Source organism: Musca autumnalis, unplaced genomic scaffold (assembly GCF_047663935.1).
Source record: "Musca autumnalis isolate F117 unplaced genomic scaffold, ASM4766393v1 scaffold_2, whole genome shotgun sequence".
Lineage (NCBI taxonomy): Eukaryota > Metazoa > Arthropoda > Insecta > Diptera > Muscidae > Musca > Musca autumnalis.
Window position 1 is genome coordinate 75,550,083 of NW_027411755.1, and position 25,849 is coordinate 75,575,931.

The following is a 25,849-nucleotide window of genomic DNA, read 5'->3' on the forward strand; positions in this document are numbered from 1 at the left end:
TTGAAATTCCACACCCTCGACCTTGGCGTCGGGTCCTATTGTCGATAGCTAAATACTTATATAGCTGACTTAGTACATTTCTTCCATCTGAGGAATATGAAATCCACTGCTAAATCCACAGTCACTCTGTTCATCACATGGACGGCTGAAATTGTGCTCCTCCTGAACCATTGGGCACCTGATTTGCACCACAAAGTACCAAAACATTCAATAAGAAGGTACTCAGTTCGCTGAGCGGTAACTCTTGAGGTGCAGACAATGAAATCTTGTTGACCTCTTACAAAGCATTAGGCCGGTCTGTGTGTCAGTGTGGTGTGCAAATGATAGCGCTGCTGCTAGAATGCTAACTGCAACAGGGTGCCACCTCATGATACCATTGGACCAACTTCATGAGGAGACGAAGATGATACCGGTGCATCAGCACAATAAGCTGTTGTCGATGCTGCACCCACTTGGGTGTTACCGTCGTGAGCATCCCTGTCACAATCTAGTGGACAGACTTCCCCCCCCCCCCTAAGCACGTTGGGACATAAATAGATAGGTCCAAAGGTATAAGCGAGACCATTCAGATTAACAAGCCTACCAGACGGGGTGGAGAGCATTAACATTTATGCAGTTTCGGAAGCAGTACTAAGATACAATGTGAATGGCGTACTCGATGCAGAAACTGATCGCCGTGAGCATCCCTGACACAATTTAGTGCACAGACTTCCCCCACCCAGCCACGTCAGGAGGGATCTTCATGATCTGGAGAGAAAGAGAGAGGAAGGAAAAGGCCAGGCCCTCTGGATCAACGAGCCTATGTGGCATCCCTGAATAGCATTCACACTGATACAGTTGCGCAAGCAGTAAAAAGGTAAAGGGTAAATGCCGTACTCGGAGACCACCCTCTATCGAAGCAGAAGAACGTCATCTGCCAAGGCAAACACGTGTGGTTTGAGCCCAATTAGGATCCGGACGAAGCAGCCGTCTCAATTCATACTGGGCACGATTTTAGAACTTTTTAATCTGGACACTGGGGAAGCAGAACCAGATAACTAAAAAACATATACGAACGAACATATTTACGTTGCCATAACAACAAACAATCGATGTCTAAACTCTATCTCGCAATTAGCTCAGAAGAATGGGTACTTGGGCCAATCTGCCTACACATGGGTTATGGGTAGACATGGAAAGAACTTTACTCCTCATAGAGGTCGGCGATTATAATCTTAACACAGAAATACAATAAATCTGTGGTTTGCAGTTTGTGGAAGTAGTTTCATTATATAATTCCGCCTTCACTTGTTACCTAAGATGTGTTACATGTAAAGGTGTCTATTTGGGTAAAAACAACTAAAACTAAGGAATAAATCTAAGAAAATACTTAAAAAAAAGTACATAAAGAATGAGAAAATATTGGATTATCAGTTTTTTGTTCGTTCTTTGTAAAGGTTTAGTATTCAGTGATAAGAATAGAAAACATATTTCAATTTTGTTTTTCTTTAACAAAATTTAAACCCAATTAAAAAGCCTTAAGAATATAGTTCAACAAATAAAAATCAATAATATAAACAATTATAACAATTTCTCTGTTGTTGTTTTTTTTGGTAATTTTGGTTTCAATTTTAATGAGCACTTTAGCGTTGTAAATAACGCATTTTCTTATATACTTTTTTTGTTTGTTTTCTTGTTGTTGTAATTATATATCATTTAATAATTTCTTTTATCTAAATGGTTGTTCTTGTTCTTTTTGTTGTTGTTGCTAAAGTACAATACATTCTTTCCGATTTTCATTTAGGGGGATTATTTTTTTGGTTGGTTGGTTGGTTGTTTGGTTTGCTTCGGTACGATTTCGTCGTTATCCTTCTTCTTCTTAATATTGGTTTTAATTTAACTAAGATTTTTGGTTTTTTCTTTGTTTTCTTTAATAAATGTCCTTAATAAACTTACTTAAAAATTATTAACAATTTTCTTATAATATTTTTTTTGTTTGGTTTCCTTATATATCTTGTGTTTTTTTTAAGTTTGTATATAAAGTTGTTGTTGCTTGGTTATTTTTTGTTGTTGTTTATTTCTATGTTTTTGGAAATGTTCCTTTTCTTTTTTTGTTTGGGGTTGTTGTTGGTTTGGTTTTTTCTTCTTCTCCTGCTTCTTGTTTGACATTCATTGTTGACATTTTACACTGGACATGTTATTACATCGTATTCAAACATTAACGAAACGGCAACAAAAACAAAATATAACAAAAACATTGTAAAACCTAAACCTTTGTTCATGCGCCAACGGAAGCAGGCAATTGACATAACGACAAATATCAACATCATAAACAATATCGTTATGGAACACACCATGCCCACTGAGTTCACTTCAACCGGTGCATCATAGATAATGCCATAGAGTAGCCAAGGAATAGGTAAACTGCAAAGGAAAGAAATGAAGAAGAATTAGAATGAAAATATAAGAAATTGTAAATATCGAAAATATTCTTAAAAAAATTCACGATTGTTGGTGTGGTATTGCTTTAAAAATATTCTTTAAAAATCCACAATTATTGCCGTGGTATTGCTTTAAAAATATTCTTTAAAAAATCCACGATTATTTGTCTGATGTTGCTGATGTTAAAAAAAACAACATTATGGCCTGATATTGCTTAAAAATATTCTATAGAAATCCACGTTTACTGGCCTGATGTTGCTTAAAATATATTCTTTAAAAAAATCCACGTTTCTTGGCCTGATACTGCTTTAAAAATATTCTTTAAAAATTCACAATTATTGGCCTAATGTTGCTCGAAAAATGTTCTTTAAAAAATCCACGTTTATTGGCCTAATATTGCTTTAAAAATATTCTTTAAAAAATCCACGTTTATTGGCCTAATATTGCTTTAAAAATATTCTTTAAAAAATCCACGATTATTGGCCTAATATTGCTTTAAAAATATTCTTTGAAAAACCACGTTTATTGGCCTAATATTGCTTTAAAAATATTCTTTAAAAAATCCACGTTTATTGGCCTAATATTGCTTTAAAAATATTCTTTAAAAAATCCACGTTTATTGGCCTAATATTGCTTTAAAAATATTCTTTAAAAAATCCACGATTATTGGCCTAATATTCCTTTAAAAATATACTTTAAAAATTCACGATTATTGGCCTAATATTGCTTTTAAAATGTTCCTTAAAAATATTCTTCAAAAATTCACAATTATTGGCCTAATATTGCTTTGAAAATGTTCTTAAAAAATCCACGATTATTGGCCTAATATTTCTTTAAAAATATTCTTTAAAAAATCCACACATTATTGTAGTGGATTTTAAAAAATCCAATATCAAATCCAAAACAAATACTTCTGTTTAGAAACAATAAATGAATTTATCATCTCTTATAGTTGGTAATCAATGCGTATACGTACTGACGTGATGTATACGACATGAAGTATTTTGTATTTAGCAAGACAGTGTGTGTACGTCATATAAACCTCATGAAAAAATATTATGAGAGAGTTTTTTAGACCAGCCAAGATCACCCATATACGTTAACGTGACTGCAACAACCACATACGTAATCTTTATTCTCATCTATCGTGGGTTTGCAAAGGAAAGACACACTCAGAGAAACTTATGCACAAAATATTTTGAGCATCAATGTTTTAGACCCTTTTTTATAGCTACATGTTAGTAAACCTACTTTCTTGATTATAAAACTAAAAAAATATAAGTCCACACTAAGTGTCAAAATGCCAACAATTTGTTTCCAACATTTGTTTCAATACTATTGCCTATGAAAAAATCTGTGAATGGGAGATCGAGGTAAGTGGTCACTGAAACAAGTAAACATTACAATACCCTTTTTTTGAAGTCCTTGAAATAATACATTATAATTCCGTTAAAACAAAATGTTACAAAACCACACACAATACAACTGTATCATGTTCGTTCATGTACATGAACATGGCAATGGAATCAAATCGAATCGAATAGTAACGGTATTGCCTTACTATAAATTGAATGCTGAATGCATTCAAATAGAAAATACAGCATAAATTGTATTGTTCAATTCATTTGGTTGTCTTTGACAACAGTAGGTCACAGCAGCAGCAACAACACAAGAACAAAACATATATGTATGTATTACAACAGCAAAAACCCCGATATTTTTGGCTTTGTACATACATCAATAATAGCAATAGCAGCGACAACAAAAACATTAGCAAGAACCATGACATATTCCACCAAATGCCATGGACAACAACAACAACAACAACAACAATAATAATAATGGAAAAAGGACAACATCAATTCAGTCACAGGCAGAAACAAAACACCAAAACAAAACTAACCGGGAAATAATGGAAAACAAGTGGCAGAGTGAAAACCTTTTGTGTGCCACGAACGACTAATGTCAGTAGGGGGTCTTGTGGCCTGTTTTAGTGCATATGTAGATTGTAGTTGTATTTGTGTGTGTTCCTGTCATGAGTGGTGGTGGCACTGGAAAACAATCAAATTGCATTGAATGAGTTTTTCATTTCCAAAAAGGATTTGTTGCGAAATTGAGTTCCTTTGAATTTCATGGTTTTGTTGTTGTTGTTGTTGCCTTTTTCTATTTGCCATCAGTAAGTAACCACAATGCTAACCACAAGAAGTTCTTTACCACGTTAATCCCAAAAAACAGTTAAATAAATTAAAGAAATTGCATTTCGTGAATGTTGGTGCTGCTGCTGCTGTTGATTTACCACCACCAACAACGTGGCTAATTTCAAAAGACTTTTGTTAAGGATTTGAAGTAGCACAACCAACTTTAATGGAATTAGAAAATGGCATAAAGGAAAAGTACGTTAGAATAACAAATTTATTGTATTTAAGTTTGGTAATTAAATTAAGAAATGTTAGTTAATGAAATAGGAGAAAAAATAGAAATGCGGAGTCAAAGTCTGAGTGGAAAGTTAGAGAAAGAGCACTCTTGGAAAGTAGTTGTATTCAGCTAAAGTGATGATGACGGTGGTCGAATAAAGTTAAAAACATTGATTAAAAATCCACGAATATTGGCCTGATATTGCTTTTAAAAATATTGTTAAAAAAACACGATTATTGGCCTGCTATTGCATTAAAAATATTCTTTAAAAAATTCGAGATTATTGGCCTGATGTTGCTTTAAAAATATTGATTAAAAATCCACGATTATTGGCTTGATATTGCTTTAAAAATATTGATAAAAAATCCACGATTATTGACCTGATATAGCTATAAAAATGGTTAAAACATTCACAATTATTGGTCTGATTTTGCTTTAAAAATATTGATTAAAAATCAGCGATTATTGACCTGCCATTGCTTCACAAATATTGATTAAAAAATCCACGATTATTGGCCTGATATTGCTTTAAAAATATTGATTAGAAAATCCACGATTATTGGCCTGAAATTGCTTTAGACATATTATTTAAATGAATCCACGATTATTGGCCCGATATTGCTTTAAAAATATTCTTTAAAAAATCCAGGATTTTTTGGCTTGATCTTTCTTTAAAAATATTTTTTAAGAAATTCACGATTATTGGCATGACATTTCTTTAAAAAATGCTATGGTTGATATTTGGTCTGATATTTTTTAAACATATTCTTTTGAAAAAATTCACGATTATTGGCTTGATATTGCGTGAGACACATTCATTAAAACATTCACAAGTATTGGCCTGATATTGCTTTAAAAATCCACGATTATTGGCTTCATATTGCTTTAAAATATTTATTAGAAAATCTGCTATTATTGGCCTGATATTGCTTTAAAAAATCCACGATTTTTGGCCTGATATTGCTTTAAAAATATTCTTTAAAAAATCCACGATTATTGACCTGATATTGCTTTAAAAATATTAATTAAAAATCCCCGATTATTGACCTTGAAGCGGATCAGCTTTTATTATTAGAATTTATCTTATGTACATATTTTATTTTAATACTTTACGTATACGTTTTCACTAATTCAATGAATATTACGAAACATATGCTTAAATATTTGAATTTAACAGCTAAAAATGCAACCATGTACATATTTTGTAAATAGTACAATTAATTACATCTTTGATATTAATACCATTTTGTACAACTAATACTATTCGCGTCTCATCCTAAGCACTTAAGTAAATCGAAATTTCAATAAAATCGCTCTCATTCTTTAGCTAGAGTTGAAGGCTTAACATCAATACCACGCTTGCCCAAGTTGATGGACCTAGATGTTTTGCTGGAAATAATAGCTAAATGGGGAGTCAAATATCATTTTAAATTAATTTCGTTGTTTTGTTCTTCTTTATTGACGCCCAACTCGTGGCCATGTAACACGACCACTCTATCATCAACAGCCGAGGACAACAACAACATTGAATGCGAAGCGTACGTATCTGGTGAAGATCAGTTGGCACATTTTACAAAACTTATCCAGGCAATACGTTATGATGGCAATCCCACGCGTTTTGTACTAGGCGATCCCAGAAACATAGAGATGTCTCTGTTGTGTATCAGTTTTGAACAACATCCATCGACAATCATCCGGATTACGCAGCAAATTTGTGGATTGGCGTAAACAAGAACGTCAACTCCTTCGATCAAGCAAAGGCATTGATCAAAAACACATTTACGTACAAATATGAATGCAAGCAGCAAGGACGACGCAGGCACATTCATCTGTATGAAAATGAGGGTTGAAAAACAACATTGTGATGATGTACTACAACAACCACGCTTGCTGTGTTTGTCGCGCATATTGTGTTTACAAGCAGAACATCAATAACGCGAATGTTAGAAGATCCCAGCAGAAAGATGTTTATCCAGGCAATTTGTGACAATTGTAACTGTGTACTTACTGTTGAAGAGATTATCGCTGTATTTGGACAACCTTAGCAGCCAGAAGATTCGCAGTTGTTATTCAAGATTCTGTTGACTGCCAACCGATGACCTTAACATATCATAGCTTTTTCCGACGAGTTTTACCAGGTTGTTTGGACGATCAACAATTCGTGGAGCAAAATAACTCTAGAAGGAGATTATGAGGAGTTTTACCAGCTTGTTTGGAGAACCAACAAGACTTGCGCAGCTTTACTCCAGGGGGAGATTTCGATGACAGTCCGTTACATAGTGCAACAACAACTTCCTCTACACACCATTATTGCAGTGATATTGAGGACATACCCGATTCAACAACCCATAAAAATCATGCAGTTTACCGCAGCAGGTTCAACAACTCATTGTTTCTGATGCTTAATCGGGACGATTGGAGCATCAGAAGGGGGAGTCTGAAGCGGATCAACTTTTATTATTAGAATTTATCTTATGTACATATTTTATTTTAATACTTTACGTATACGTTTTCACTAATTCAATGAATATTACGAAACATATGCTTAAATATTTGAATTTAACAGCTAAAAATGCAACCATGTACATATTTTGTAAATAGTACAATTAATTACATCTTTGATATTAATACCATTTTGTACAACTAATACTATTCGCGTCTCATCCTAAGCACTTAAGTAAATCGAAATTTCAATAAAATCGCTCTCATTCTTTAGCTAGAGTTGAAGGCTTAACATCAATACCACGCTTGCCCAAGTTGATGGACCAAGATGTTTTGCTGGAAATAATAGCTAAATGGAGAGTCAAATATCAATTTAAAATAATTTTGTTGTTTTGTCCTTCTTTAACCTGATATTGCTTTGAAAATATTTTTAAAAAATTCCCAACTATTGGCTTGATATTGCGTGAGAAGCATTCATTAAAAAATCCACGATGATTGGCCTGATATTGCTTTAAAAATATTATTTAAATGTCCACAACTATTTCTCTGAAATTTTCCGGGGTTACAAGTGCGTATTAATATTGTCATAACTTATACGCCATTATTGCCAAATCCGATTCTTTTCAATGTGGGTTTTATAGAATTTCATACAATGTGTAGAATATAAAGTCAAGTTTTTGTTTAAAGACCAGGATGCAAGATATTTAAAAAAAGCTTGACTTTATATCTATGATCTCTTATTTTTCATTTAAATGATGTACAGTACAATAGACTTGCAACTATTTTCCTACACATTGCCTGTTGCTATGTATGACATGTGTAATTTATGTGTCACAATATATGTGGGTATTTTTAACCTTTAGTAATTTAGCATTTGAAGAGCTGAGGTATTTAAAAAACGACTCTTTGTGTGCTAAGCCCTCAACTTCTACATGTATACAACTTTTTTTGCATGTGTAAAAATGATTTGTATGCGTACGAGTATGAATCTTAAATGCAAACAAATGCAAAAAGCACATACACATACACAACTATGCAAAACAAAAACATCTTTTGTATATAGTTTTAGATTGTTGTTGTTGTAGTTTTTCAACAATATTTCTATTAAGAGAATGTGAAAACAAAAACAAATCCTTGCCCTTTAATTGTGGGCCTACTACATACATCACTACTACTAGTCTTTTGTTCAAATTTTTGTATATATATGCAGCTAACTCTTTGCTTCAGAATGCCTTAAGTTATTTAACTAAGATAGAAATGTAAACAATCAAACAAGGAAGATCTGCACAAAAATGCAAACACATTTGAATGGACTAATACAATGTTTTATAAAAAAAATATTTATATGCAAACACTTATACTTAGATATAAAAATAAAATTATATTAGAAAAAGTAAAAAGATTTTAATGGAGAAATTCCCATAAATTAAAATGCATTTAATAAAACGTATCAATAAGTTGTAAAGGGTGTATAGATGATGTCAATACGTACGTATACGCTCGTATGGTCCAAGTTACAAAATGCTAGAACACTACACTAAATACAGTAAAAGCTTTACTTCCACATAAAAATTCAATTAGCATAGAAAAATAAGAAAACAAATTTCCTTCCTTTAGCATACTAGAAGAAATTGAGAACTCAGATAATTTTGCAATTTGATTTTAGTTGAACTTCTGATATTGGTTTATAAAAATGTATTGCAAAGTTCTCTGAGTCGAGTAATTGATGACAATACGTATACGCCAATATCTATCTATTAAATTACGTTTCCAAAGGTTTAGAAAACGCTTTCGGCGCGGAAAGTTTTTTACCACATCATTTTGTATTTTACAAAATTTATATTTGATATTTTATACTTTATTTTTTATATTGTATATTTTATATTTTATAGTTTATATATTATATTGTATATTTTATATTTTTTAGTTTATATTTTATACTTTAACATTTTATATTTTACATTTTATATTTCATATTTTATCTTATATTTTATATTTTTATATTTTATTTTTATATTTGATAATTTATATTTTGTATTTTATATTTTAATATTTTATGTTTTTTATTTTATATTTTACACTTTATATTTTACATTTTATATTATACATATATTTCATATATTATATAAAATACATATAATATATTTTTTTTTTTTAATTAATTCTCTTTCGAGTTGAGCTGTTAGGCCTTTAGAGATACATTGAAAAATTAGGAGTCTACCGAAGTCCCACGCATCCAACCATTACACTACGTTTCACGGGTGGTAAATCCGATCTTCAGGTGTATTAGGATGTTGTTTTTGTGGCAGACGAAGGCAAAGCTTGGTAACTGGTATATATATCGAACTTCATTAGATAAATGTATATGCGAAATTATGTCAGTTAATTGAAACTCCAAACTTTTCCTATAGTCCTGCTTGGTAATCCCATTTTTCAATGTTCACAAATACTATGGTAAGTTTTATTCTTACGTCATTAGTATATGCTCTTCTATATCAGAAGATTTTATTTTTTGATCATCAATTATTGTCTACTAAAGTTTTGACAAGTTGATGGTGGCTTAGAACGCTAAGACGCCGGCAACCTTGACACTCAGTTGTCGGAGACCCAGGTTCGAATCCCAGCCTGGCTCATGCTGAAATTATTTTTTATTTTTGCCTTATTAAGGCGAAGGCCATTTATAGTGATATTTAATTAATTCTCTTTCGAGTTGAGCTGTTAGGCCTTTAGAGATACATTGAAAAATTAGGAGTCTACCGAAGTCCCACGCATCCAACCATTACACTACGTTTCACGGGTGGTAAATCCGATCTTCAGGTGTATTAGGATGTTGTTTTTGTGGCAGACGAAGGCAAAAAAAAAAAAAAAAAAAAAAAAAAATAATTTCAGCATGAGCCAGGCTGGGATTCGAACCTGGGTCTCCGACAACTGAGTGTCAAGGTTGCCGGCGTCTTAGCGTTCTAAGCCACCATCAACTTGTCAAAACTTTAGTAGACAATAATTGATGATCAAAAAATAAAATCTTCTGATATAGAAGAGCATATACTAATGACGTAAGAATAAAACTTACCATAGTATTTGTGAACATTGAAAAATGGGATTACCAAGCAGGACTATAGGAAAAGTTTGGAGTTTCAATTAACTGACATAATTTCGCATATACATTTATCTAATGAAGTTCGATATATATACCAGTTACCAAGCTTTGCCTTCGTCTGCCACAAAAACAACATCCTAATACACCTGAAGATCGGATTTACCACCCGTGAAACGTAGTGTAATGGTTGGATGCGTGGGACTTCGGTAGACTCCTAATTTTTCAATGTATCTCTAAAGGCCTAACAGCTCAACTCGAAAGAGAATTAATTAAATATCACTATAAATGGCCTTCGCCTTAATAAGGCAAAAATAAAAATTTTTTTTTTTTTTTGGAAACCGGAATGGACCAAGCAATGAGGATTAGTTTGGTTATTTCAAAATATACCTTCCTAACGAAGTACCCTAAATGTACATATTTATTTATGACCTTCAAAAACGCACACGTATCTCAAGCATAAGCTTCTTTTGCTTCTTAATAAATGTAAAACCAAGAAATCAACAACAAGTATGCAGCCATTAACGGAAGGAAGCAAAAGATAAATAAAAGGCCTAGTTGATGACAAATACTACTTGTAAAGCAAGAAGCGTTGATAGCTCAAGTTGACATTTACTTAGACTTGGGCTTGTTTTTATTTTGTTTTTGTGGCATCGAAAATTGTTGTTTTTGATGTTGGCCCCATTTGTAGCTGTTTCTTAATTTTGTGTTCTCGGTTTAAGGTGTAGTTATCTTGCTGTCAGCTGGTACACTGTAACTATGTGGGTATACAAATGTATACATGGTAGTCAGTCAGTCAGTCAGCCATACAGTGCCTAAAGCTGTGACACTGACGACGTTAAGAATGAATGAGTGACGAATGAGTGTTTTCGAAGCCTACACAATTCTATGGATAAATGTAAAAACGAATTTTTGTGTTTTGAACAATTTTATTTTGCACGTTGTTTTTTGCATTTTCAAGGAGTTTTTGCTGTTGTCTGCTGATTGGGAGGGTGGTTAACGAATGTGGAGGTTTTTGTTTTTCACAACATTTATTCAAAACAAAGTATACAGCCATCACGTCCGCTTTTCTTTTTTGCATTTATTGCACCAGACTTGTTATGGAAAACCAACAACAGCAACAGACAATGGATTTGTGTCGTTTTTCATACAACTATTCATAGCTGTGGCGCGTGAGTAAGTGTGTGTGCAAAAAAGGTCTGAGCGAACACGTAAAAATGATTATATGTATGGTTGTCTTTGCATTCTATGGATACATATAAGTATGTGTGTGTGTCGTTTTTAATCTGACATCGACCTTCACCTCAATTGTTCTATGGCTAAGCATGCGAATAACAAACAAACAACAATTAAAGGGATAATTTTTCTGTTTTTTTTTTTTTATTTTATGCTCTACACTGTAACGCCCTGTATTAGAGATTTTTTGTTTTTGTTTTTTAGGATCTATGAAATGCTACTGTTGGTTTTTGCCACTTCCCTGGTCGTTCTAGTAAATACACACACATACACTGCAAAAATCTACTCATATGATATACGAGTTTCCACTTAACCACCCAAGGTTATCGATAATAATCAACGCGATTTAAAAACCATAAAAATGTTAGTTTATTAGACAGTATAAACGTGATATTTTCGAAAAAAATAGAAAAAATAGTAGTAACGGGTGGTGGTATGCAACATGTTGTTTTGAAATGGAAAAGGAGAGAACATGTTGCTTATAATGGGACATGCATAAAAAATTACAAGCTCTAATTATTTGAAATTGCCTTGCTTGTGATTTGGTAACTATACAAATTTATTTAGTGGTATATATGTAGTAGTATAATATGGTTTATGATTATTGATAATATAGTTCATGGGTGATGGATGTTGAGAGTCAGGCAGCAAATGGCGATAAAACAAAATTGATGAGAATAATGCGCAAGACTCCAAACAAAGTTCTAAGTTAGTGAAGAAGTAAATGGTGCGTGTTAGTGATGTCAACACTTATACGCGCTACGATAACAGAGTTTTTATTTAAGTTTTTTTACACAACCTTAGCCTAACAGGTTATTGATGTTAAAAACACAAGCTAATATTACTTCCTACAAACATCCCCCAAGAGGACACTTCTCTTTTGTCAGGGAGAGCAATATTATTTCCACAAGTACACGCCGATAAAATGGTTGGACCCACAGAAGCTAGGCAAAAGTGATAACTATACCAATGAAATTCTAAGATCATATTAGTGAAGAGGTACATACATGGTGCGTATTAGTGATGCCAAAATGTATACGACCTAATGACCAGATTGTTTTATCGCATCATTTTTCACCTTTTGGATATTCCCTACGCGAGTTGGTATTTGCTTTTATTGGTTAACCTTAACACGCTAACATTAATTTCCACAAACATCTCCAAAGGGAACACTCTTCTCTTATGTCAGGGAGAACAATACAATTATGGTGCGTATTCATAATTTCGAAATGTATACGCCCTTGTGACCAGCAATTTTTATACGATCAAAAAATGTGGTTCATCGAAATAATGGTTTTGGAACCCAAGTAGGTTGGGACGAAATCCTTTTCAGACAATTAGAAATTCATTTGGACCTGTCTGTCTGTCTGGTGCGAACAATAATTCTCGAAAGCATGCAGTAAGGTCCAATTTTTGCGCTTTTTTTTCGTATTTTCATAGTAGGCTGTTTTTTCTAGGGGAGGGTTACTAACCCGACGCCCAAACCCAAGTTTTTATCGTTCTTATGGGTAAACGCGCGGCACATGTTAGCTCACTACCTTTAACGGGTGTTAAGGGCAGTTCCCCAGGTGACACCACAGGGAGGTCAGTGTCCACTTGGGATGAAAGTGGGACCAAAATAAATCATGGGCTTTGCCATGTTAAAACCGGTCAGGACCGTTGCTTGGTATCTTCTATCCCCCACGTACTTGCGCAAGCAGACATGGCAGTGCTTGGTGTGTTTGAGAGAAAAATTCTTCGAAAGATCTACGGACCAATCTGCGTTGACGGTGAATATCGACGTCGCATGAACCACGAGCTGTATCTGATACACAACGACATCAATATTGTTAAACGTATCGAGATGCAGCGACTGCGTTGGCTAGGCCACATCATATGAATGAGCGATGATGAACCCGCTAAAAGGGCGTATAAATACGAACCGCTTGGCGGTGCACGCAGTATTGGCAGGCCAAGGAATAGATGGCGCAAACAAGTGGATGATGAGATGAAAAGGCGCGGTATTCAAGAGTGCGAAGCAACAAATAGAGAGGAATGGAGATCTCTTCTTAGTTCGGCCTATAGAACAAATGTTCTGTAATGGACCAGCTAAGTAAGTAATATTTTGTAGAAATTCAGATCAAGTTCTTGGATGAGCCATGTCGGTCCACTTCCTCAGGTACCTCCCACACAAACAATTTCGCTAAAATGGTGTGCATAATATTTATTCGAACTGGTGTGGCCCATTCACTCCCCAGAAACCTCTCACATAAAATTAAAAAATCGAAAAACTGCAGTTTAAAGACATCAGATGGTTTTCAAATATTTTGCACAATGTTGTCCTCGCGGCCCCTATTATGAGGTTCGCAAATCCATACTTCCTGAGGTAAAGGCCTAAAAGCCCTAAACAACCTGCCGGCACCAAGTTAAGTGTCTGATGAAGATTTAAGTATTCGAGTTGGCCGAAACTTTGCACTTAACTTTGCATAGTACAATTTCTGCCAAACATACATGAAGTTCCTGAAAGGTCTATATAGGACAAAAATTTCGTGTGCCTCTCTAACAAATGTTGATTGAAGATAGTCCTTGTGATTTTGATTACAACGGATTACAGGTTTCCGTTGGCAAGTAGTAGTCCAAAATCCTACTATGGCCAACTGATTACAACCGTAGACATCCAGATGGGTTTTGATGCTCAGAGTGTTACATATGTGCTTACGGTTCGGACATGCATGCAATCGTTCTGCAACGGATATGTAACCAGAGCACGTGAAACAGCTCAGATATTCATCTCGCATAAGACTGAGTGGGTACTGGATAAACCCATCAAGGTTAGCTTAGTCGTTTTCTGCAATGGGTCGAAGATAGAAGAAGGAAGGCTAGTTGGTATGTACGGTAAGGAACAGTATATCAGACGCTCTTATAATTTAAGCAGAAGCTTTTGTAGCGCTGAAAGCTTTAGAGATGTTAGGGGGAATGCCGAAGTTTGCAGGTACAGTGGCCACCGTATATATAGATATACTGGCTATTCTAAAGGCTCTAGGGTCCTTCAGCGTCTTACAGAGTTTGGAGCCTTTAGAGCTCTAGGGTCCTTTAGCATGCTTCAGAGTTTGCAGACTCTAGGATCTTGCAGAGTTTGCAGCTACAATGGTCACGGAATATGTAGATATGCTGTCTGCTTTAAAGGCACTAGGGTGTTTCACTATAAAATTTAATACTTTTCAATATTATAGATTTGTCTTAATAACTCGTGGTTGTTTAATTTGGCTAGGAACCGGAGCCCTGCAATATTGAAGAAATGAGATCGTTAGTAAACTAGCAGGACGGGTTTCTTAAATGGAGTATTGTGTCAAGCCAATGTTATGTTTCTTTCTCGACAAACTCAACAAAAATCTTCTACTTTGAGAAAAACGTAAGGATCTGGCATAAAGAACCTGGTTTTAAGGTATCGAAGTCAATCTGGAAGTAGGACTATATTCCTAGTCTCACTTAAAAAGTCAGAGTTGGTGTTGAGGCCATTATTGCTCACTTCCCTATAAGACTTATGACAAACAAATGGGAGGACAACTATATTGAGTACTGCAGGCTCTGTGGTTACCAGGAAGGAAACAGATTCGCATCCACCAGATGTGAACTGTGATAGCAGTAATGTTGCTGCTTGCTGTGCCAAACAGTCTCTAACTTTCTCGTTTGAATCGTCGTCGCCGTCGGAATAGAGACACCCCTGCAGGCTACACAACAACAGTAAACGCATTATCTAACACCACATATTGTTGTTCAGCGCCCCGGAAATGCATCATTTCGGCAATTCAATTGCAATGGTCTCCGCAACAAAGTCAGCGAATTCGTAGACTTTATGAGTAGGAGGAACAGCATGGTTCCAGGAAACAAAGCGCACTGTCATCTGTAGCTTGCAACGTTGCAGAGGCTCTAACGTTTTGCGGAAGGATCGTACAAGAAGCGGAGAAAGAGGACTTGCTTCCTTATACACCAGTCTATCCGTTATAGACCTATATCGGTGGCGAAAGAACTAGCAAATGAGAGTGATGAGCTTCGTTGAAGGAACCCTGAAGACCCAAGTGTTAGGTAACTTACTCTTGAAGTCAACACGGTAATAGTCGAAAATAAGCGCAAAAAATTGGCTAGACCACATGAAGTAATGCAACATAGGACAGGATTAAGGAAATTGTGGTCAACCGTTTAATCACTCTCGAAAGAATGAAAGCGGTGATAGAATCAATGGTGTTATAGTAACAGCTACTAAGAGGTGCGCGTGTTATTTTAATCGACAGGTGTGTGCTACGCCGTATAATAACCCTCCTAGCCGAGGATGTAGAGTGAAGCGGGGAATTCCCCAAAGCGGGGTCATATCTCCCGAACTGTTTAACTTCTTCATTTCTGAAATTCCGCAACTTTCAGATGGCATAGAGATCATAATGTATGCGGATGATTATACGATTTTGGCGTCGGGTATAGGTCGGGTGATAGGTTAAATGCCTACATAGCTGACATAATGCAGTACTTCTTGCTGAGGAATATGAAAATATCTGCCCCTAAATCCACTGCCACACTTTTCACCATTTGGACGGGTGGAATGTGGCTCTCCCTGAACATATTGGTCGAAGGTATGTCCTGATTCCAACCACAAACTACTTCAAGCTATTGGGTGTAACGTTCGACAGCATTTTTAAGTCGTCCGCACAAGCCACAGCTATTTGCGACAATATCAGAAGTAGGAACAATTTGTTCAAGTTACTGGCCGGGAGCACATGGTGTGCTGACAAAGAAACCTTGTTGAACTCTTATAAAGCAATAACGCTACGCAGTGGAATAATAGGTCTGTCTGGTTACCCTAAAATTTGTAACAATTTGTCTGTTAACAGAAAAGTCCAGCAAAAGAGAGCGATTCGAGAGAGACATTTTGACAGTTCTTTTACTGAGAGTTTACAATTTCTTGCTGGACAAATTTCTTCTTGCAACCACTTGCAGCTCTTCTTCTTCCTGAAAACAATTAATTATCTGTTTTGAATTATTCGGTGATTTATGTTTGTGCAAGTTGAAGAGTTTTATTGTGGAAAAAGCAAGCCTTATTGTTTTGTTCTTTGGGAAAACAAAGTTGCAAAATGGAAAAATTCCTTTTTTGGGTAATTTTTTTTCTATTTTTAATAAAATGCAAAAATTTTGCGTGCTTTGCTTCTCTTAACCGGCGCCAAATTGCTGCGTTTTGCCAAATCAGCTGATTGGTTGCAAGTTTTTGTGTTTCTTTACTTTTTACATTTTTTTGCAAAAGAGAATAAAAACTCCTCACTCTCTGAGAAACTTTTTGTTGGACAATGCTGCGAAAGTAATCAGACAGACCTACTATTCAAACCTGTTAGAATGCTGCCCCCTCATGACACCGTTGAATTATGTGCAGGATGACGCGAAGACTTTACCGATGTACCGGTCACCATCCGACCTCGTATATCCCCTGCTATCCTTTTCTTCACTTTTATTTCTTTCAAGATGAACACAATGAAGCGCTGGTCACTGAGTGAATTAGCTGTCTACAACAACGACAGGTGTACATGCCACAACCTAGATCCAGTTACATGGTAGCATATGTCGGTTCATTACTTCAGGTAGATATGGGTCCATAATATCTTAATATTTAGGGTCACAGAAGGAGGTTATATTAAGTTGGTTTTCCGTTTGTAACGCATTGAAATAAGCATTTGCGACCCTATAAAGTATGTATATTCCTGATCAGGTAAAAATAGCCCCGATCGATTTCAGGTATTTTGACGTTTTAAGTCACATTTTCAGAAATAGCTATAATTAGGGTTTCTAGTGACCAAAAAACAATATATTCCAAAAATTATGGACATACACCTCCCGGTTTTCGGTATTTTGAGTTTTTAGCTGAAATTTTAAACTGAACAAGCAGTAAGTTGACATTTGAAGTTTTAAGTGGTCACGAAACTTCTCTAACAAAAATCGTTAACATAGGTCCATGTTTTGGTATAGCACCCATATAACGGTACCTCCCGATTTTCGGTATTGTGAGGATTTTAGCTACAATTTTTAACCGAACTAGTTGTAATTTGACATTTGAGGTTCTCAGTGGCCATGAGAGTTCTCCACCAAAAATTGTCAACATAGGCCTATGTTTTGATATAGCCTCCCTATAATAGTACCTTCCGATTTTCGGTATTTTGAGGATTTTTGCTGTAATTTTAAACTGAACTAGCTGTAATTTGATATTTGAGGTTTTCGGTGGTCACGACACTTCTCTAACAAAAATACGTAACATAGGTCCATGTTTTGGTATAGGCCCCAAATAACGGTACTTCCCGATTTTCGGTATTTTCAGGGCTTTAGCTACATTGTTCGACATTTGAGTATCCCTGCGAATTAGTGATGTTACAACGTATACGCCTGTATGACCAGCAAGAGTTTTCACAATCATAGGAGATGTATCACAAAATCTAATGCGGGTTCTGTCTTTAAATAAATTAGAAAAATTGAAAGGTTTTTGGAATTTAAAAAATACAACTTCTCTAACAAAAATCGTTAACATAGGTCCATGTTTTGGTATAGCACCCATATAACGGTACCTCCCGATTTTCGGTATTGTGAGGATTTTAGCTACAATTTTTAACCGAACTAGTTGTAATTTGACATTTGAGGTTCTCAGTGGCCATGAGAGTTCTCCACCAAAAATTGTCAACATAGGCCTATGTTTTGATATAGCCTCCCTATAATAGTACCTTCCGATTTTCGGTATTTTGAGGATTTTTGCTGTAATTTTAAACTGAACTAGCTGTAATTTGATATTTGAGGTTTTCGGTGGTCACGACACTTCTCTAACAAAAATACGTAACATAGGTCCATGTTTTGGTATAGGCCCCAAATAACGGTACTTCCCGATTTTCGGTATTTTCAGGGCTTTAGCTACATTGTTCGACATTTGAGTATCCCTGCGAATTAGTGATGTTACAACGTATACGCCTGTATGACCAGCAAGAGTTTTCACAATCATAGGAGATGTATCACAAAATCTAATGCGGGTTCTGTCTTTAAATAAATTAAAAAAATTAAAAGGTTTTTGGAATTTTAAAAATACAACTCAGCCAAGCAGCCAACCGTTATCTAAAATCTTTAATTTTTATAATGACCCTAAACACATACATGCTTCATTTCAGGCCAAGGTATTGCACATTCTTCTTACGTTTTCTTTTTGCTTAAAAAAGCTAAGCAGGCCATCACTAGAAAAAATGTTAACAAAGAAAATAAACCTCAGTCATAGATATGCCATGGCACTGAAAGTTTTTCGATGAAAGTTTAAAGAAAACCACACAGCTGCTGATGTTTTCCTCGTAACTTAAGAGAATTTAAGTTCAAGATTTAAAACTCTAGAACTTAGTTTAACTTTGTTGCCGAACAACTGACAAAATATCGAAAAGAAAAAATATTGTATATGGCATATCTTTACCACAAAAACCAGGTTAGCTGACATTGTGGAATTTCCGAAGACACTTTGTTCAGGGTAAGGTTTTTTTTACAGCAAATGCTAATCCCGTTGAAGTGAAGGTAAACACGAACTCCATATAGACACAAACTTACCTCCCTCCCCTCAACGCAGATACATAAATTGTTCTTGCTGCTACGTGAAGGAATGAATATGTAAGTAAGTATTCAAACGGCATCATCATTGAGATAAGAGACATTCATTCATTTTATTCATCTCTGTGAACAAGGTAAAACTTTGTATTCCGCCCCATTCCTATTTGTGTTCTGTGTTACATACAAAGGTTAAAGGTGATTTTCCAGGAATATGGAATATTTTATTGTAGTCAACCAGCAGTCATCATACACTTTGGAATTCCATATTTAATTAAAGTATGCTTTTGGCATTGCGGAGGAGAGGGGTCTGGAGAGGAAAATGTTTGTTCCATTGCTAGAAGGTTGACTTTCTCTTTCACACCTCACCTCCTGCTCATCCTCCTCCTTGCTGACAAGAAAAGTTAATGTCAAGGCATTGTTTTGCATATTGCCACTGATTGCTGTCTCTGCCTGCCTTGTGGCCAAATGTTTTGTGGGAGCTAAAGCGTTATTATGCTGTTGTAGAACAAATACACCCAGCAGATAACCTTAAGAGATAATACAATATAGTATTTGAAGTATCAATTCAATAGAGAATAAAACTATTTATGTTGAAGCATACTTTGAGGTTGGTAAGATTGGGATTGATACCATTATAATGTGCCACAAACTATGGTATACTTTTAGGTTTTTACATTTTTATGAAATGCAAATGTTTGGAAATTAAATTTATTGCATACCTCTAGGGGAAATTAAGTTATTACATTGATTTATGACTTGAGTATGCATTTTCAGGGAATTTTGTGAGCAAAAGTGATATTAAAGCAAAATGTATATTCAAAGGGTGGACACAGTTAATAGTTTATAAAGTACCAACAAAAAACTTTTTCTCACGAACATCCTCGAGGGGGGCAAGGAAAGACTTCTCTTATTTTTCAGCTGTGGTGCTTAACACTTCTTTCTACGAAACCTAACAACGGACATAAAGGTCTAGTATCTGATTGTTGTTGTTGTTGGCAAAAAAAAAATCCTTCCTATAAAAATTCCCGAATGGGCAATGGAAAGATTTTCTCATATGAAGAAGTGCTGTGGGACCTCCACAACTACAAGTCGAAAGTAAGGTCAGACTAGACAAAAATGTTCCGTAGATATATTAGTGAGGCAATCCACATCTGCCCACACCTCCTTCTATCTTGACACAAGCTATTGTTCCACTAAATTAAAACAAGTTAAAAGGCGTTATGTTCGGCCTTGCCTTTTTATACCCTCCACCATGAAATACTCCGAGCTAATATGGTATTATTAGTTTTCTTTCTGTTGCGAAAGTACCTATGCCCATAATAATACTTGACCACTAGAAGCCCTAAATGCAAAATTATAGCTAATTCGGTCAGAAAATGTAGCTAAAACCGTCAAAATACCTGAAATTGGGCGGTACCGTTATATGGGGGCTATAAGAAAAGGTGGACCTATGTCGATAATTTCTGGTGGAGAAATTAGCTAATGAAAATTTAGCTAAAAAGGTCAAAATAACTGAAATGTGGCGGTACCTCTATATGGGAGCTGTACCAAGCCGTAGACCTATGACCATCATTTTTTGTGGAGAACTTGATCTAAGTTCACAGCAAAAATACATAGGGTCGCAAATGATTATTTCGATGAGTTACAAACGGAATGACAAACTTAATATACCCTCCATATTATGGTGGAGGGTGTAAAGAGACCCGAGATCTCTGGCATCTTCGGGAGTCCACTATTCCAATAAACTATGTCAAATGCACCCTTAAAATAGGGCCAAGGATATATTCGACACTGGACCCGATTAAACTAGACCGCACATTCATCCACACGTTCGATAAAACCGGACTGATGCGGATGCGGATTGGGCATATCAATACGGCTATAGACCTGGTAAATGCATCATTGGTCAGATCTTCTCGCTTCGGCAAATATTTACCATACACGATTCTCAGTAAAATATGACATTTCTGATCTGTTTAGGGTTGGAAAAAGGTTCGTAATTTTGATTGTGGAAAACAATTATGTATGGAACATCCGTGTGTATAAAGTTAAATTTGTGTCCACTTATGGATTACCGGAACGTATTCATAACGATTCATCTTTCGATTTCGATTCATCTTTCAAATTCTTCGCAGTTTAGAAGATATGAGCCTGCCAAAATGCTCAGTTTTGACTTAATTTTTCAAGGATATTTTTGATGTCCTTTCCATCCTGGAATGCAATAATTTATAATTATTATATAAAGCCTATACTCTCCTCTTTAATATGACACCAATACCAGCATCGTACGACGAGTACAAGTATTTAAAACATTTTTTTTTGAAAAATGTTGACCTTTGAAATTTGTTTGACCTCTAAAATGTCAAACCGATGAGAAAACGAAAAATTAAAAATGCCATTTTACTCCATTTTGCCTATATTTTCAAACGTATATAGTCCAGTTCAAGTGTAATTTTGGCTGTCGGACAGTGTAATCGGATCAATATGGTATGGCATGACGTCTGGGATGCCTTTATACATTCTTCCAGTGATATCATATCGATTTTCTACTCTCTATCTGCCAGATATTGTCCCCAACTTCGAACCCTTTCAAGTACGGAGGCTCACTTAACAAATACTAGAGAAGACCCATCGACTTATTTGGCCGCTTTTAACAGCCCAATAAGGTCAAAGGTGTTCCAAGCCATGTGTGAGTTTGATATTAATACCACTATGCAGGATAACATTAACTGAGCAAGGATAGGATACTTATGTATGGATCCGAAGCATGGTGTGTTGGAGAGAAAATTTCTTTGGAAGATTTATGTACCAATATGATCCGTGTCACAGTTCGTCAGATATAACCATCGTGTCACCTTGTATGGTAAATGACGTCACCTAACCAGCCGCCGTTTCTCTTGAGTCAGGTCATCTGTCTTTATCAGCCGAGCGCCCGATTTCATCACCTCTGAACGCCGCACGTTCATCAGTCATGAGAAAGCTAATTGGCCTAGTTTTAGAGAGTTCAAAGTTCGTGTAGCACAAAGGACGTTCCCAGGCATCATCACTGCCGTAGACACTCGCTTTATACATGCTGATCGAATACCCGAAGCGAGATACAAATTTCCCAGGAGAGACGACGGGACTAACAAATGAGTGTGATGAGCTTGGTCGAGTCAACGCCAGTGACTGCAGAGCCTGGGAGCTGACCCTGGAAGTAAGCAGGTTGGTTTGTGAGCATAAGCGGAACAAATGGTTAAATTTTCTGAAGAGTTTCAATATTGGAGCCGGAATAAGTGAATTGTCAACGGTTATGTCACTCTCGACCCCTGGAAAGAAGGAAGATTGGACCTCAGTCAAGTTTAGCGACGTTAAACTGACTGATCTGAAAAAAGTGTGCAAATTATATTAATCGAGATTTTAGATCTCTTCCTTCATAGGAGGAATCATCTCAATTTACAATGTATGATGTTGCATGTGCCATCTAGCGTTCCTAAATCATACAAAGGACACTGATAGAATCTCTATGGTAATGTTGATACAGCTAGATGAGCCGGAGATAAGTATCTCACCAAAGATCCCTACCACTCATGGAATCCCAAGGCAGTGGGTTCATTTGAACTTAAATTTGGTATTTAGTCTTCATTGGGGATATAAAACGTTCCAAATGAAATTTGTTGGTATAGACTCACGCCTTCATATAGTCCCCATAGAACGGTACTTTTTGACTTTTGGTATTTTGAAGGTTGTGGCTTCAATATCCCCCAAATGGCTGAAATTTGGTACTTTCGGCATTTTAAAGGTTGTGGCTTCAATATCACACCGAAATAGTTAAAATTTGGTGCCCTCTCAGTATCTCATCGAAATGGCTGAAATTTGCTATTTAGTTTTAATGTGGGGCATACAACTTTTCACCTGAAATTTGTTGGTATAGGTCCACGTCTTCATATAGACCCCATAGAACGGCACCTCCCGATTTTCGATATTGTATAGGTTGTGGCGTCAATATCCCACCGAAATGGCTGAAATTTGGTATGCAGTCTTCGTTGAGAGAATAAAACTTTCCAATTGAAATTTGTTGGAATATGTCCTCGTCTTTATATAGCGATCTTAGAACGCTATGTTCAGATTTTCGGTATTTAGACTATTTTAACTACATTATCCAACCCAAACGGTAACAATTTCGTATTCAGTCTCCTTTTCATTCATTCCTGCGAAGAATTGTCCGTAAAGGTGCACGTTTTCGTTTTGCCAACATGTAGTCCCCGTAAAACATAACCTCCAGATTTTGAGAATTTTAAAGTTTCAGCCACATCAGTCTACCGAAATTGCTGAAAGCTGGTTTCAATAATTTCTATGGTGTAGGGTATAAAAAGTTCTGACCGGCCAAACTTAACGCTGTTCTTACTTGTTTTGAATTATTTTTTCAGTGGATATTTTTAGGTTAAAAAGGTCTTTTAAAGATAGACGACCCATCAACGAGGCCTTCTATAGATAGAAGAACCCTCAACGAGGTCTTCGATAGATAGAAGACCCCTCAACGAGGTCTTATATGGAGAGAAGACCCCTCAACGAGGTCTTCTATAGATAGAAGACCCCTCAACGAGGTCTTCTATAGATAGAAGACCCCTCAACGAGGTCTTCTATAGATAGAAGACCCCTCAACGAGGTCTTCTATAAATGGAATACCCTTCAACGAGGTCTTCTGCGGATAGAAGACCCCTCAGTGAGGTCTTATATGGATAGAAGACCCCTCAGTGAGGTCTTATATGGATAAAAGACCCCTCAGCGAGGTCTTCTATAGATAGAAGACCCCTCAACGAGGTCTTCTATACACAGAAGACCCTTCAACGAGGTCTTCTATACATAGAATACCCCTCAACGAGGTCTTCTATACATAGAAGAAGAAGAAGGTCTTCTGCGGATAGCAGACCCCTCAGTGAGGTCTTATATGGATAGAAGACCCCTCAACGAGGTCTTCTATAAATAGAATACCGTTCAACGAAGTCTTCTGCGGATAGAAGACCCCTCAACGAGGTATTCTATAGATAGAAGACCCCTCAACGAGGTCTTCTATAGATAGAAGACCCCTCAACGAGGTCTTCTATAGATAGAAGACCCCTCAACGAGGTCTTCTATAGATAGAAGACCCCTCAACGAGGTCTTCTACAGATAGAAGACCCCCCAACGAGGTCTTCTATAGATAGAAGACCCCTCAACGAGGTCTTCTATAGATAGAAGACCCCTCAACGAGGTCTTCTATAGATAGAAGACCCCTCAACGAGGTCTTCTATAGATAGAAGACCCCTCAACGAGGTCTTCTATAGATAGAAGACCCTTCAACGGGGTCTTCTATAGAGAGAAGACCCCTCAACGAGGTCTTTTATAATTAGAAGAACCCTCAACGAGGTATTCTATAGATAGAAGGCCCCTCAACGAGGTCTTCTATAGATAGAAGACCCCTCAACGAGGTCTTCTATGGATAGAAGACCCCTCAACGAGGTCTTCTTTAGATAGAAGACCTTTCAATTAGGTCTTCTGGGGGATAGAAGACCCCTCAACGAAGTCTTCTATAGATAGAAGACCCCTCAACGAGGTCTTCTATTGATAGAATACCCCTCAACGAGGTCTTCTATAGATAGAAGACCCCTCAACGAGGTCTTCTATAGATAGAAGATCCCTCATCGAGGTCTTCTATAGATAGAAGACCCCTCAACGAGGTCTTCCGTTCAACGAAGTCTACTGCGGATAGAAGACCCCTCAAGGAGGTATTCTATAGATAGAAGACCCCTCAACGAGGTCTTCTATAGATAGAAGACCCCTCAACGAGGTCTTCTATAGATAGAAGACCCCTTAACGAGGTCTTCTATAGATAGAAGACCCCTCAACGAGGTCTTCTATAGATAGAAGACCCCTCGGCGATGTCTTCTATACATAGAAGATCCTTCAACGAGATCTTCTATAGATAGAAGATTGCTTAACGAGGTCTCCTATAAATAGAAGATTCCTCAACGAGGTCTTCTTTATATAGAATACACCTCCACGAGGCCTTCTATATAAAGATCGCTTCTATAAAGATCGTTTCAGCCCGTTTATAAAAACTTACTTCAGACCGCCTGTAAAGCTTTCGCTTTAGATGATCTATGAATAACCGCTTCAGCTGGTCTTTAAAAACCCACTTGGACTATAAAGACCCACTTGCGCTTATCTATAAAAAACCGCTTCAGCTGGTCTGGCTTTAAAATAAATTTTGTTAATAAAGTACCCATAAAAAGAGTCTTTTGGGAAAAATTTAAATGATTCTTACATTTTTATTGGAAATCTAAGATTATTTAATTTTGTTCTTGATGGTAGTTGCCATGGTTCTGTGTTTATTGGACTATCGTTTAATGTTCAAAGGAATATAGCTGCGAACTTTACCATATCGCATCGAAATAAACGCATACTTTTATCTCACTTTTCGTAAATCGCTTTTTTTGTTTTTGTTTGAGGATGTTCGCTTGCAGGACATTAAAATGTCATTAAGATACGCTGGAGAAGAATTTTTTTGGCTACAATTTTATTATACAAAAGTGGGTCAAACGATGAAACATGGAAAAGTGCAACATAACGATTCTTTTTTTTTGGAGAGTTTCCATCTATTCTAAGGTAATTTAGAATGTTTATGGGAAAAAGTCA

At 36.1% G+C, this 25,849-nt stretch overlaps 1 protein-coding gene across 44 annotated transcripts in view; it reads right to left on the minus strand.

The window, feature by feature from the left end:
* Nucleotides 1-1,858: 1,858 nt before the first annotated feature.
* The window catches only part of Nckx30C (solute carrier family 24 member Nckx30C), a 370,077-nt gene continuing 346,086 nt past the window's right edge, over nt 1,859-25,849 (minus strand). For all 44 annotated transcript variants that reach the window (XM_073967975.1, XM_073968003.1, XM_073967993.1 and 41 more), the window contains one exon: nt 1,859-2,403. In XM_073967975.1, the coding sequence (XP_073824076.1) occupies nt 2,163-2,403 (241 nt within the window). In that variant the 3' untranslated portion in view covers nt 1,859-2,162. The remainder of the gene's footprint in view (nt 2,404-25,849) is intronic.